The following is a 16173-nucleotide window of genomic DNA, read 5'->3' on the forward strand; positions in this document are numbered from 1 at the left end:
GTGTCAGTATGGCGGAGACCTGGTCCTATGGGGATACTGCATAGATTATATTCTTTTTGTTTGCACTGGCCCTTAAGAGTCCCTCAACATCTTCCTCATTACCATCTCTACAGCCAAAAATGTTAAGTTTCTAGTTCTTCAAATTCCAGCTACTTACAATGTACTTGAAAATAGAACATACAACTAACCAGCACATTGCGACATCTATATCCTAACTGGCTGAGCAACATTCCATTTGGCTTAGAAAGAGTTGCAGAGTATCACAGAATATTACAATTTCTCGCCAACAATAAAATCCGTCAGTCTCAAACATTGGGGCATAGTTCTCAGAGAGCACACACTGTCCACCTTCTGTCAACTGAACCTAGAGTAATATAAATAAATGCCAAATTATAAGCAACCATTTGTCAGCAGATTCTCTCACCCTTATCTAACACAATGATCAACTGGTTACATCCACAAAACACAGGCCTTAATTACCTGGAGACCATAAAGGCTGTAAAACATTAATAAACCGTTTCACAAAACCAGTTCAATAGTTGAAATGTCAAATTATCAGCAAAGTTAGACGTTAAAGCGTTTTGTTCTTTTTTTAATCCCTCGAAAAATTATTTTACCAACTGTGTATGTGCACAAACGCACCCATAGCCATACCAAAGGAGATTCATTTTGGGCTTACACAAAGGGGGGTGGCAGAGGGCATGTAGAGGGTGTATAATCACAGCGAGGGTACAGTAAGATCATGTTCAGACAAAGAGCCTGATTCAGCATGGATCGATATTGCGATTATGCACGCAGATGGAAGATTGTTGTGTACAGCGCATGCGTATGCAGTGCGTGTGCGCGAAGGCATCACTGTGATCGCAGTGACTGTGCAGACCCATCGCAGAGTGATTGACAGGAAGTGAGCGTTTGGGGAGGGGACAGGGGAGTGGTTGGGGAAATGCAGGCGTGCCAGTGAGTTTGCACGCCGTTACTTGGGCGTTCATAAATTAGTCACTGCGATGCCATACGCAGCTTGAGCTTTCACTGCGTGTGATGAGGTTAGCAATTCCTGAGTAAGGTCAGACCTGTTGTAATTGTGCGTGAGGCTCCGATGGTACTCCATGTTACCGATGGTTTCACAGACTTGCAAGGTATTACGTATGTGAGTAAAGGGAAGTGGGCGTGACAGCATTGGATTGCAAACGTTAGCATATTGTCGCAGTGGGTCTGCGTGCATAATAGCAGCTGCGATCGCAATAGCGATCCTTGCTGAATCAGGCCCAAAATACGTCAGATGCTGACTGCAAGGAAGGCACATATGTTCCTAGTTGTAGGTTTGCTAGACCCCTGGATCAAATATACTGTATACATTACCGGTCAAAAAATGGACAACATCCCCATTTTACCATTTCTATTTTAAATGTATGCAGTTTAATTTGTCAATGTATTCTGAAATTAAAGCATGGAACATATGACCAGTTGGAGATAAAATAAAGAAATCATAGAATCATTATTTTTTACAACATTTAGGGGTAATTTACTAAGCTGCCGATTTGTATTCAATATCATTTGAGATCAATCTCAGATGACATCGTCCAGATTCATGTGTTTAATTTTTCAGACAGGTTCCTAAATTTACTAAGCTGCTGAGTTCCTGTCATTCGTGTTGTTCAATGGTGTAATCATTTGTCGTCATTGGTATTATTCATTTCTGTTTAGCGTCCAGATAGATCCGTGATACATGCATCTGTGTGTAAATAAATAAACACAGAAGCACGGATGGGATCAGTGAGATCCGTCTGTGCTGCTGTGTTTAAAAAAATTACAACCAGTGTAAAAATATAAAAAACGGAGTTGCCCCCCCCCAAAAAAAAAAAGAACAACCAGCACCGGGCTTTGGAGACCCTGGATTGGTTGTGCTAAATAAAGGGGACAAACGACATAGGGGTCTCATGTATTAAGCACAACCAGCACCAAGCTATTCAGAACCAGCCCTGGATGCAAAAATACAGGGGACAAAAGACATAGGAGTCCCCTGTATTTAGCGCAACCAGCACTGTGCTCTGAGCCAGTCCTGGTTCTGGAAATACAGGGGAGAAAAATGAGTAGGGATCCCTAGTAAATTCCAGAAGCAGCACCAAACTTTTTCTAGCAGGGGGGGTAATGCCACAGCCAGGGGAACCCTTTCACCAGGTCCCCAAGACAAAGCATTACCCCTGACTGCTAGTCAGCCCAGGCCGGGGATCTTTGGGGAGCTTGGGACCCCTCTCCAGGGGTATGCAGTCGAGAACCCAGCGGACCTAATCCCGACAGCCGGCTTCCCGCCTGCTTAATCCCAGCGAGGGTTAAATGACCGGCGTCTACATCTAGATACCTGTCATTTTACCGATGCCGGGAGACCGGCGCCTGGCATCCCGATCGAAGTGATGCTGGGCGCCGAGCGCGGACAGCTGCGGGGGGGAAGGTTAGGTTTAGGGCTCCCGGAGGGACTTAGGGTTAGGCACCCCCCTCAGGGGACTTAGGTTTATGTGGCGGGGAAGGGGGGGGTTAGGTTTAGGCACTTAGAGGGGGGATTAGGGTTAGGCACTGGGGGGGATGGTTATGGTTAGGCACCCCTAAGGGAGGGTTAGGGTTAGGGGGTATTATTAGGTTAGTGAATACTTACCTAGGGACGATCGGGATTTTCATCCTTGTCGGGCTTTGAACCGCCGGCTAGGGGTCCGACGGTAAATCATACCGATTCCCTCCAGGGCACCCCAGACCTAGGCTGATAGCCCAGGGCTATCCCCGGCACCTCTGGCTGATGGGTGCCGGGTTTATTATGTAGTGTGGTGCGATTGATAGTAGTCAAAATATTGTCTTTTGCTGTGGAACTACAGGTCCCAGCAAGCCTCCTCCACATGCTGGTACTTCAACCACAAGTACCGGCATTATGGGCCCGCTGGTACCTATAGCTCCACAGCAAAAGAAACATTAAAAAAAACACAGAACACAAGGTAACTTAAGATTACTTTCGCGGTTCTCACCATTGAAGTCAATGGTTGGACCCGTTGAGTGGCGGAAGGCTAGGACAAGTTTGGTGCTGGTTCTGGAGTTTACAGGAGAACCTTACGCATTTTTTCCCCTGTATTTCCAGAACCAGGACCAGCTCAGAGCCCAGTGCTGGTTGTATTTTGGCAACCAGGGCTGGTTCTGAATAGCTTGGTGCTGTTTATGCTTAATACAGGGGACCCCTACGTCGTTTGTCCCCTGTATTTAGCACAACCGGCACTGGGTCTCTAAAGCCCAGTGCTGGTTGTTCTTTTTTTTTCTTGGGGAGGGGGGGTTACGCCTTTTTTTTTAATTTTTTTACACTGGTCTTAATTTTTTTAAACACAGAAGCACAGACGGATCTCACTGATCCCATCCGTGCTTCTGTGTTTATTTTTGTACACACAGATGATCCGTGCATGCATCTGTGTAGATCTGAATCAGATATTGTGTCTTTTGCAGCGATTTGCACTATATTTCGGCCGTTAAAACAAATATGAATCCTTAGTAAATCTCCAGGTCCTGTTGATGTCTATGGGAAAGTGCTGCCGAGTTGTACCATTGGTTTATGTGTCCGAAAACATGTTACCAGTTTTAGACATCGAATGGAGCAAAGTCGGCAGAGTTTAGCCTTTAGTAACTTCCGAATGTGCATTTAACGGACAAATTTGCCTCATTCAACCTTAGTAAATTTACCCCTTAGTCACAATTTTTGACTCACCAAAGTAGCCAACTTTTGCAGATATAACAACTGGACACAATCGTGGTATTTGAGATTTAATATATCAGAATGAGCGCTCTGTGTAAAATAATTTTATATGTGGCACCTATAAAGAAAATTTTTTGTTAAGAAATTATGTTGATCGCTCCTTTCTGTAAAATTGATTAGGTGAGTTCCAAATACAAAGTCACTTTCCCCGCAATGTTTCAGAGCCCTATCTTTCCCTACCTTACTGATCTTATTCCTCCAGTACTCTCTCCTTGAGGTTTAGAATCTAGGCTGTGTTGGGTGCCAATTCAGAGTCTTGCCTCGACTCTCGTTCAGCGTGTCTCGATGGTGCTTGGCCGCGAACGGACGCCGATGATGACGTCAAACAGGTAGCGGCAGGCAATGTGAACGGCCAGCTGACTGGGATGTCCAGTGTAAAGGATCGTCACCCTATGCCTCCAACGCATTTCGTGCGCTTGCGCACTTTGTCAAGGATGGCATTGGTTCCCTTGAGGCTTATTTAAATAGCTGAAATTTTTTTTATTTCATTTGGTTAAAAACCGGAACACATAACCGGAAGTGGGGATAAAAATGTGGGAAACACGTTTTCCTCCATTATAGTAGTAGATAGAAATTACAATAAGATTATAAATATAATATTATATTATATTAAAAGATACCACATAAATTGCTGTATAATATTGTGTATTAGGTGTTATAAAAATTATGTATAAAATATAGGAGTTTATAAAAATGCATTTAGTTCAATGACCACTAGGTTGCAGGGTCTTTAGTTCAGAAATCCATTTTGTCTCTGCTTTTCTTAGAGTATTCACTATATTCCCATCTCTCCAGTTTCGGTGGATTTTTTGTATTATTGTAAATTTTTGACCTTCTGGCTTTCTTGTCATGTATTTCCAGAAAATGTCTCGAAACACTGGGCCTGATTCAGACCCGCTCGCAAGCGCTTGAGCGCTTGCAAGCGGGTCGATGGTGGGCTCTGCGCATGCGCAGCGGTTGCACTGCGCGTGCGCAAGCCCCAGAGCGAGAGAGAAATTCACTCGCTCCATGGCTCACTACAAAAGGGGCGGCTGTCGATGTTTTGTAGGCATGGCGGGGGGTGGCTTAACAAACGGAGGCGTTCCCAAGCCTGCTATTTGTGGGCGGCCCCACTGACATCACCAGTAATGTCAGTGGGAGAGCTTCCGGCTCTATTAGAGCCGGAATCTCTCTGTGGCTTGCGGCCATGAGACCCTACCACAAGGGTCTCGTCGCAAGCCCCGATGGTCGCGATGGTCTTGACCATCGCGACCATCATTCTGGCCGCTCGCAATAGCTGTGGGTGGTCACCCACAGCTAAGCGAGTGGCCAAGAGGCTGCACAAAAAAAGAAAAAGAAAAACGCCCTGATTCAGAGCGAGATCTCTTTCCGTCTCTGAATCAGGCCCACTGTGTGTTACAAGTCTTTTTTATATTAGAAATAATGTTCTGCCAACCTTGTCTTCATTTTTCTCTTGGTTTGGCCTACATACTGAAGCCCGCAAAGGGCATTCTAGGAGGTATATCACTTCTTCACTCTCACATGAAGTAAACTCTTTATTTGTGTATGTTTAACCCGCCATATTAGATTTGAATTCCTGTATTGGTTTCATAGTCTTCAACTTTTGGTTTTTGCAGGCTACACATTTGAGACCATTATATTAGCATCGGTGAGAAAGTGCTTCCACAACCAATTTACTTATCACAATACACTAAAACCAGTAGAGTCCCTGGAAATATGATATTAGATGTGTATCTATAGCTACATACACCAATTACCTCTTCTTATTTCAGTTATACAGTTTGGATTTACCACCATCTTCGTAGCTGCCTTCCCATTGGCTCCTCTCCTGGCATTGCTAAATAATATCATTGAAATAAGACTGGATGCCTACAAGTTTGTTACACAATGGAGGAGGCCTATGCCAGCCCGAGCCACTGATATAGGCAAGTATCATGTTATTTGTTTAAAAATACTTCTCTCGTGTCATCTGCTTAGTAATTGTAGACCACGTTCGTGAAACATAAATTGGAGCTGTCTTAGGTCTGTTCATTTTATTTACTCTGGGCCTGATTCAGAGCCGCTCGTAAGCGGCCGCTCGTTCGCTCCGAGCGATGTTCGCACATCTGCGCATGCGTATGGGTCGTAATGCGCATGCGCCAACCAGGCATTGCGGTCGGAAATCGTGCGCTCGCAAAATAGCGAGTGCCTGCTAATTTGAGTGACAGGATGAGGTGTTTGTGGGTAGTAACAGGGGAAGGTGCTTGAAAACGGGGAGTGGAGCTTCAAGCGCAGGCGTGCCAAACGGTCAAAACGGGCGTTTTAATGGTGAGCATAATTAACAAAGCAGCGTCATCGACCACGTCACTTGGTTGTCTCTTAGCCTGAACTATTCGCATGATTGCGGTAGGAAAATCCTACCACAAGCACTGCGAGCAGTTCAGACGCCTTTCGATGTACTCGATTAATCTAATAAATAGCGGAGATGACGTAGGATGCTAGCGGCCAGGGGGCGTCTTTACAAAATAGTGAGCGCATGTTTCATTCGTTTGCTCAGACATAGAGGCGTCAACAGACCGCAAAGAGCGAGCGCTCAATTTAAACAGCCGGCCCCTTTTTCTGAACGAGCGAGCGCAAATAGCGTCCGGCTCTGAATCAGGCCCTCTGTTACTTATTGTTACAGTTGAGAATGTGTCATAAATATTCAAATATTTCAAAATGTTTTGTATCCTGCAAATGTTTTGCAGAATATTTGCCTCATTCTGCAATAGAGTCCTGTAATTTGGTTTTAACCCAACCACATTACATGGCAGAAAGAGTTGATCATTGTCACCCCGGTATGGAATGGGCATGCAAGAGAGCAACTCAAAGATTTATCACCTGAACTCTATCTCTGTCTGGCATGAAACTTGACTCATATTAAACCAATCTCCAACTTTACTCTATAGAACATAATCAGAATTACACAGACAGAGACGGAGCAGCATTTATTAAATGTGTGTTCTAGTATGGCTAAGGAATACATTCTAACTTAGCTTGGCCTTGGTGTATCTGCAGAATAGCTTAGGTCACCTGCAAAAAAATATTTTAATCAGTAATTCCCAGTTCCCTGCAATGGTATGTAGTTATATTGTCAACAGTCATCATTCAAAATGTTGACACCAAAATGTCAACATTTATGATGTTAACTCATTAAAATGCCAAAACCATAAATGTCGACACCTGGAAAATGTCGACATGGATGCTTGCATATGGAATCATGGCATAGTGAATATGCCGACATGACCATTATGGTTAAGCTTAGGTTTATGGGTTAGGGTTAGCATTAGGGTTATACTTACCTTATGAAGACCTAAAGAACAAGTCAACATGGTCATGTCGACACATTCAGCTTCATGTGTAACACCTAAATAATAAATGTGAGCGTTAGCTCATAAGTTGATTGGCCGGCAGCCCCCCTCACTCACAATTTGACATGTTCTACAAGATAATTGAATATAAACATATAAAACGAAATGATTGCATTTCATTATAGGTATCTGGTATGGAATTTTGGAAGGAATCGGTGTTGTAGCCGTCATCACCAATGCCTTTGTCATTGCTATCACCTCTGATTATATCCCTCGCTTTGTCTATGCTTTCAAGTACGGCCCCTGCTTGGATGAAGGATACAGACATGAGAAGTAATGTGTATTTTCTAATAGCTCATAGAACTGAATGACTGGTAAGTGGGTGGAAGCTGGCTCTTCTCATCCTGTATGATTTGCGTTTGTCTTTCAGATGCCTACGAGGTTATGTAAACAGTAGCTTATCAATATTTGATCTCAATGAACTTGGCGAGGGATATACTGGGTATTGCAGGTACAGTATGGCATATTGTTTCCTTTCATCATTTCATTTAACACAGAGGCGGCCCTAGGCATAGGCATAATAAGCAAATGCCTAGGGGCGACTTGAATGCCTAGGGGGCACCCAGGGCTCTGCAACTGACCAGCCACCCCGCCTGCCAATGCCCCCCTATCGCGTGACATGATGCTTTTCGTCCCCCCCACCGGCGACAGCTCTCCCTCACCTGCCTCTGCCGCGATCGGAGCTCAGCTCCGATCGGGCAGCACAGCGTGAGCCAGGTCAGAATGAGCTTCTGCACAGAAGCTCATTCTGGCTAGGCTACAGGAGGAGAAAGCAAGATGGCCGCGTTAGGGCATGCCGCGCATGCCCAGCCACGGCCACTCCTCCCATAGGCCTTTGCGGAGCAGAGACGTGAGTGACAACTCACGTCTCTGCCCATATAACACATAATAGATATTGTTAGCGCGGGCCATGCTGCTGAATATATGTTTGTGTGTGTATATATATATTAGTGTGTGTGTCTATATATACAGTATATATATATATTAGGGGTGAGCCGGTTCGGTTTTACTCGGTTTTACTCGGTTCTTATCGCCACTTTACCGAAATTTCGGCTCGATTTCATTCGCTATCCAAAACACGTGTTCGGCGATAGCCAATAAAAAGATCCGAGTAAAACCGAATCCGCTCACCCCTAATATATATATATATAAATGTATTTGTGTGTGTGTATAAATATGTTTATGTGTGTGTATATATATGTTTATGTGTATATATATATATATATATATATATATAAAATGTACATACATACACACAAATTGTTGATCGGCACTCCATATACTTGTCCACCTTCCGGGAAGCAATTTCACAAGGAGCGTGACACAGAGCCACAACGCCATCCATAATAGATTTTTTTTATATGTATTTTATAGGGCCGACGGGGATATTGTCAGCGAGGGCCATGCTGCTGAATGCAGCATGGCCCCCGCCTTCGCTGCCGGCATCGGTAAGTGTGTATTGCACTTGGAGATGCCGGCTCCCCAACCAGGTTCAGTCGCTGACGAGGTCGGGTACACTAGACATCGTCTAGTGTGTACCCAACATAAGATTGTTGGTGGAATTATCTGCTAGGGGGCACTAGTCCAAATTTTGCCTAGGGTACCAAATTGGCTAGGGCCAGCTCTGATTTAACATGTTTCAAAGAACACGTAGGTTCTGTATCTTCTCTGCTGCTTAGTCTAAAAATCTTTTATATATATATTAGAGATGAGCGGTTCGGATTCTGTGGAATCCGAACCGCTCCGAACATTGGGGATCCGAGTCCACCCGAACCCTGTTCGGGTGTTCACCGCCTGACTCGGATCCCCGTTCGGGGCCGAACGGCGGCCGCCTGATGTCGGATTCTCACTAGAGAATCCGACATCAGGTCTCCTCGCGTGTAGGGCAGAGCGCAGTGATAGCGCTCTGCTCTACACAGACACAGACACACAGCCGCCAGCGGCAGCTGTGTGTTTGTTACAGCAGCCAATGAGAGTCACACAGACTCTCATTGGCTGCTGCACGGAGGGAGCCGGCTGGAGCTCACACATGAGCTCCGTCTTCCGGCTCCCTCCTCAGCGTGTGACAGAGCGGACGGCGCGGGAGCGGGGATACAGGTAAGTTTTATTTTTTTTATTTTTTTACTTGTCAAAGGTCCGGGGGCGCTACTGGGGGGGGGGGTCTGCACTACTGGGGGGGTCTGCTACTGGGGGGGGGCTATACTACTGGGGGGGCCATACTACAGAGGGGCCTGCTACTGGGGGGGCTATACTACTGGGGGGGTCTGCACTACTGGGGGGGGGTCTGCTACTGGGGGAGGCAATACTACTGGGGGGGCCATACTACAGAGGGGCCTGCTACTGGGGGGGGCTATACTACTGGGGGGGGTCTGCTACTGGGGGGGCCATACTACTGGGGGGGATCTGCACTATTGGGGGGCCATACTACAGAGGGGCCTGCTACTGGGGGGGGCTATACTACTGGGGGGGTCTGCACTACTGGGGGGGGTCTGCTACTGGGCAGGGCTATACTACTGGGGGGGCCATACTACAGAGGGGCCTGCTACTGGGGGGGGCTATACTACTGGGGGGGTCTGCTACTGGGGGGGCCATACTACTGAGGGGCCTGCTACTGGGGGGGGCCATACTACTGGGGGGGCCTACTACAGGGGGGCCATACTACAGGGGGGGCCCATACTACAGGGGGGGCTACTACTGGAGCAGCCTACTACTGGGGGGGCCTGCTACTGGGGCAGCCTACTACTGGGAGAGCCATACTACTGGGGGGGCATACTACTGGGTGGCATGCTAATGGGGGGCATACTACTGGGGGGGCCTGCTAATGGGGGACATACTACTGGGGGGGCCTGCTAATGGGGGGCATACTACTGGGGAGCATTCAACTGGGGGCACTGCATAGTGGACCGTACTACTAAGGGGACTGCATAGGGGGCACCACTGCTGGGGGACATTGTGTAAGGGACACCGCTACTGTGGGCATTGTGTAAAAGGGTCACTACTGTGGGCATTGTGTAAAAGGGGCACTACTGTGTGTCGTAACATAAATAAGAGACACTACTTTATGGTGTAATGTGAATCAGGCCCTATGTGCGGTGTAATGCTAATAAGACTGTGCACTGTGACTCCTAGGGCCGTAGCCCACTTTGTAAACAAGTACTGTGACTCTGCTGGCCGTACCCCACTGGGTGGGTGCACTATTTTTCATTTCTGCCACTGCTGTGTGGCAATGTGTCATAGATGTGCTTTATACTGTGGTGTCTGTGTCGTTGTGCCGCTGCTTTGTCGCTTAGTAACCAGTCAGCTCACTGCAACCTTTGGCCAATAATGTTGAAAACAATATTATAAGCTGTGATATGGTCTAAATTGACTGGAAATTAATGTTATTGAGGTTAATAATACTCTAGGAAGAAAAAAAAGACCAATTTATGTGATTTTAGCTTTTTTTGTCAATTTTTGTAAAAAAATCCAAATCCAAATCCAAATCCAAAGCCAGTCACCGCAGTTTGGCAAATCCAAATCCAAATCCAAAGCCGGACGACGAATTAGAACCAAATCCAAATCCGGCAAAAATGGTCCGGCGCACATCCCTAATATATATATAAAAAGACAATACAGTATAAGGGTCATTTACAAAGAGGAAAAAAAGCAGCTGTTCCTCAGTGTACAACCACTTTCTGCATTTTGGATGATGCTGTGCAGACATTTTGCATGACCAGTAAGCAGGTCTTTAGTCCAAAGTGAGGTTACTGTATGTCTATCGCTGTTGGGCCACTGCTTAATTCATTTCAGTGCAAATGTTATTGCATTAGTAAGGGGAGTCTGATGTCCAATCTCCAACACCTAGGGGTAAATTTACTAAGAATCCAGAATGGTCGAATGTAGTTTTTTTTTCATCTCAATTTGCATCGCCGAATCTCGGGTGATTTTCCCGTTTTTCATCTCGTAAATTTACTAAATAGTGAGTTTAGATGAAAGTGAGTTGGCCGATGGTGAATCAGATCGAAATATCTCCCCCGAGTTGCAAGTGAAGATGAGATTACTCACCGGAGATTGCAGTGTTTTGTCTTTGCAAATCTCTCCCGAGCTAGCAGCCTGCACATATCAGTGAGTATGTGCAGGCTGCTTGTGTGTTATCGCCATCGGGCAAACTCGGAAGTACTTTTCACCTAAAAGATAGAGCTCACAAATTTACAAAGAATCGAGATGACAATCTCGGGTGAGATGCCTGCAAACTCTCTGCCAAATTGACATTTTAAACACTCACCTCCAGAGCTGCGAGTTTGGCTGAAACATGCACAAATCATTCCTGTCCTGGTTCTTAAAATTACAGGGGAAAAAATGCATAGGGTTCCATTGTAATTTAAGAACCAGGCAGCAGGGCCAAACCTGGTTTAAATATAGGGAGAAAAAATTTTGCGGCAGGTTCCCACGTGGGTCCCAGCCAATGAGCGGCCGTACATGTAAAGCGGCCGCTGATTGGCCAGCGGGCCGTGAGAAAAAAAAGATGATTCTGATCATCTGTCAGTTCGCGTAGTGTAAGTATATGCAACAGCATATACTTACACATGTCCGCTCTGGTTTGGATAAGTAGTTTTTTTATTTTGCAAAGACCATGGATGCTATGGATACCAGCATCAGGATGGAAGTGAGTATACTATCGTTTTTACAGGCCATTCCACACAGATTCTACATTGGAGAAGAGGACAGAAACATCTGGTAGAAGATAATTATGTGTGATAGATGGATTTGTGCAATAAATCTTTACTATTCACGGTGTGTGTGTTGTGTTTGTTTTTACACATTTCTTTACAGGAGAACTACAGTTACCAGCGGGCCCTTAATGCCCAGCATGCTGGTACTTGTGGTTCTCCAAGTACCCGCATGTGCGGGAGGCTTGCTGGGACCTGTAGTTCCACTGTAAAGACAATGTTGTTAATTCTAATTTTTACACACTACTTACACTATCAACCCACCATCCACTGCCCAGGGATGGCGGGGATAGCCCCAGGCTATCAGTCTAGGCATGGGGTGCCCTGGAGAGGGGGACCCCTTTATTGGGGGGTCCCCAACTCCCCAGGGATCCCTGGCCTGGGTGACTAGCGGTCAGGACTGATACTGCGGCTGGGGGGCCTGGTGAAAGGGCACCCCTGGCTGTGGCACCAGACTCCTGCTAGAAAGGGTCCGGAGCTGGTTTTAAATATAGGGGGAACCTCACGCAATTTTTTTTCTCCATATACTTAAAACCAGCTCTGTCCCTGCTGCCTGGTGCTGGTTCTTAAATTACAGTGGAATCCTACTCATTTTGTTCCCTGTAATTTTAAGAACCAGGACTGGCTGGCAAGTCCGGGGCTGGTTAGTCTTTTGGGGGGGACCTCACATCATTTTTTTTTATAATTAACCCTATTTAAACAAGTTAAAAAAAGAAACATACACAAATCACAATGATTTGTGTATGTTTCAGCCAAACTCGCAGCTCTGGAGGTGAGTGTTTAAAACGTCAATTTGGCAGAGAGTTTGCTGGCATCTCACCCGAGATTGTCATCTCGATTCTTGGTAAATTTGCAAGCTTTATCTTTTAGGCGAAAAGTACTTCCGAGTTTGCCCGATTGTGAGTTGATTCGAGTTTACTATCTCAACCGAGTTTCACAAGTTAGAACAGATATATCTCTCTCTAACTCACCCGACATTACCTTTATTCAATTTGTGAGTTGAAAATCATGCCTAAACTCTCCTGAGATTGGCATCTCGACAAGTCTCGATTCTTAGTAAATTTACCCCCTAGAATTTTCAGTATTCGTCCTTAGAAGCTAACTTGAATATCTCATCCAGTTACACAACTCTCATACACTGTATATGCATTTGCATGCAGTATACTGTAAGTACTACAGCTTGCCTCAATTCATCAACACGCTCCCTCAGCCTTCCTGCTCCTCCCATCTATGTCTCCATAGTTACCACCAATAGGTGCAAATGTGCAGACATGGGGAGCATGCTGTCACAGAAGGAAAACAAATGGCATTTTCTCTGGCAGGAGGCATATGAAATTATGAATGATTTTATGTTGGGGGGGGGGGAATCACTGCAGTGCCCACCCCCCCTTTCCTCCTCCACTCTCCCAACCTCCCTCCCTCTCCCTTACTGGCTGCATAGCCCCTGGAAGAGGAGGTATAATGTGCGGTGGTTTAACTTAAAGGCGGCATATTACACCTCCACCTCCATGCGGTGCAGGGGCCGTGCACAGCCCCTGACCGTCCATGGCCAATGCTCCTTTCAAATGTTTGGGAAGGGGCGAGCTACCACCTTGCCGGAGCCCCCAGCCCCCCCCCCCCCCCGTTCCGACGCCCATGCTGGGCACCTTCAATATTACACATTCGTAACTTACCCTTTATGTGTATATATTTATACTTTGCGCATTTCGTAGCTGAGTGATTGGATTTTCTACAGCACATCTGAAATTGCTCAACACTACAGGGGCCTATCCATTAGCAGATAAATTTGAACGATGAACGATTTATCGTTCAGTCGTTCAATTTATCTGCTAATGGATAGGCTCTGAACGATGAAAATGCGCACTCCCGCGGCCGACAAATTTTGTCTTTTGTCTCTCCAACATGTTGGTAAATTGTCGTTTATCGCTGACATATATTAGAAATATCTGTCGCGGTGAACGACGAACGATATTTTTAATGAAAATAAATAGAAACATGAAAAAAAATCCTCTCCCTGAATGATGTCATGCAATATCGTTCGTCGTTTGCAAAAATCTGTCATGTATATCTGTCACCACAGCCCCAGGAATTTTCAAGGGATAATCTTTTGTCTTTCATCTTACAGAAAGATCTGCTAATGGATAGGCTCCTTTACTCTATTGATTAAGGGGCTTATTCTGAGTTGGTAGCAAAAATAAAAAGCAAGTAACTCTATCTGGAACAAACCATGCAAGGGGGCAAATATATATATATATTGTTTTTTATTTTTGCATGCAGGGTTATTAGATACTGGCCACTTTTGTACATAGCCCACAAATACTGAACAACTTTATGTTCACATTGTAATTTAGATTTTAATTTGGACACCCCCCTATAAAATCTCTTTGCAAGGGGCATATTAAGAGAGGAGGGGGGCTGTATTCATTCCCCCCCAGAGAGCCCCCTCCTCTCTGCTCGGCTGCAGTCAGCGAACTGACAGCAGCAGTAGACTCCGGACACTAGTCTGTGCCCGGAGTTTACTGCACATGGGCAGGTGACTGAGAAAATGAACGGTGATTTCCCGGTGATCCCGTGGCGGCCATTTTCCATGCGTTTTGTGTAGCACTACTCCATGGGACTTTGTAGAGGTAAATATGAAAAAAAAGGATGGGTATGTGGTGCAGGCCCCCCCCTGGACCCAGGAGCCCGTGTGCACTGCACACCCTGCACCCATTATAAATACGTCCCTGCTCTCTGCACATTTATCACCTGGTTTATTTTACAAGACTATTTATCTCACATATTCCGATGTTTTATATGTATATACTGTCGGTCACTTTTATTTAGCTGTTATATTTTTCTGATAGAAAGTTAAAGCAAATATTAGACAAAAAAACCCCATAACTGTCATGTAATATCATATGTCCTCAGATACCGGGATTATCGGGCACCTCCTTGGAGCACAACTCCCTATGAGTTCACCCTGCAGTTTTGGCATGTTCTGGCTGCCCGGTTAGCCTTCATCATAGTTTTTGAGGTATGTTTTCTGTTCTCACCTGAAATGACTTATGGGCTCATGCTCCAGCAACTCTTTTTGAACATAACAGACTAAAGGCAGACACTGTAGATGCTCAGACACAGTCCTGGACACTAGCACTGAGCCACCGGATGGCTTAGACAGCTCTATACAATATTGTGGATGAATGACCTGATCATAAGAAGCGAAATAGAGCAGTGAGACTGTGGTTGCATACACTAACTTTTCTGCAAGTTGGCTATTAATAACCTAGTTGATCGGAAAAAAATAAATTGCTGTTCTCTATCATATCAAGTATGTAATTCTGTAATTATCAGAACCTAGAAACTGGAGCCTCTAGAGAGGCCTCACAAAAATATATTTTTGTATATTTATATACAGTACGGGCAACTTCACCCCAGTAATGATATTTATATACAGTACAGACAACTATGGTGTCACCCCAGTAATGATATTTATATACAGTACAGACAACTACGGTGTCACCCCAGTGGTAGTAGCTATTGTGTAAATCTATCTAACAGCAGGTAAATGGCTATTTGTGCATTCTAGTGCTGGTAGGATTACAAGCACCAACATATCCATGGATGCAAGTGGCTATTATGGAACATGGTTTTACATGTAGCGGCTGTTTTCAAGTTGTTAAGTTAAAAAAGTTTTTTTTGTTCTTTTTTTTTATTTTATTTTTATAAAAAATCCCATTGGTTTATGTCAAGGTTGAAGATCTTCCTGTTTGGGAAAGTGTAGTCTAAGGGTGTCTATATAAAAATAAAATCATAGCAAATTACTCAAAAGTATGCACGTAATATAGTGTATTTCCAACCAAATGCATATGTCTTTGCTTCGGTAACATATCTACTTTCCAACATCGTCATGCTTCGCCAGCTGAAATATTGCAAGTGCAATAGATACACCTCCTAACAGGCTATATGTGCATAGTTGCAGGTCTGCAAGGGCTGCATTTGTGTGAACACATCCTTGTTAAAGTTTTTCTATGTGAGAATGCCCCTTTCCCACCCCTGTTCCTCATCATAAGGTTTGATACATGTACAAGACGTGCAGGCTTGTTATATACATGCTGGCTCATGTACTGTAGATCTACAATAGTATTAAAGGATCCTGGAATCTACCACACCAGGGGTGTTAGCAATAGTATATTCAACGTGGGGCTCTTTGGTTTTAGGAGGAAGCATGCTTGTTCCTCTTTTCCTAGTGGGCTTTCCAAGTAACATGCTGGAGGGCATTCTAAAGCTGGGTACACACTGTGCGATGTGT

The 16173-nt window shown here is 45.0% G+C and overlaps 1 protein-coding gene across 1 annotated transcript in view; it reads left to right on the forward strand.

The window, feature by feature from the left end:
- Window positions 1-16173, forward strand: part of ANO3 (anoctamin 3) — a 377773-nt gene that overhangs the window by 357107 nt on the left and 4493 nt on the right. The window contains exons 23-26 of the mRNA XM_088470460.1: window positions 5557-5709; window positions 7299-7446; window positions 7544-7624; window positions 14793-14898. Coding sequence (XP_088326586.1) covers window positions 5557-5709; window positions 7299-7446; window positions 7544-7624; window positions 14793-14898 — 488 coding nt within the window. The remainder of the gene's footprint in view (window positions 1-5556; window positions 5710-7298; window positions 7447-7543; window positions 7625-14792; window positions 14899-16173) is intronic.

This window comes from Taudactylus pleione, unplaced genomic scaffold, assembly GCF_031769625.1.
Source record: "Taudactylus pleione unplaced genomic scaffold, aTauple2 ptg000100l, whole genome shotgun sequence".
Lineage (NCBI taxonomy): Eukaryota > Metazoa > Chordata > Amphibia > Anura > Myobatrachidae > Taudactylus > Taudactylus pleione.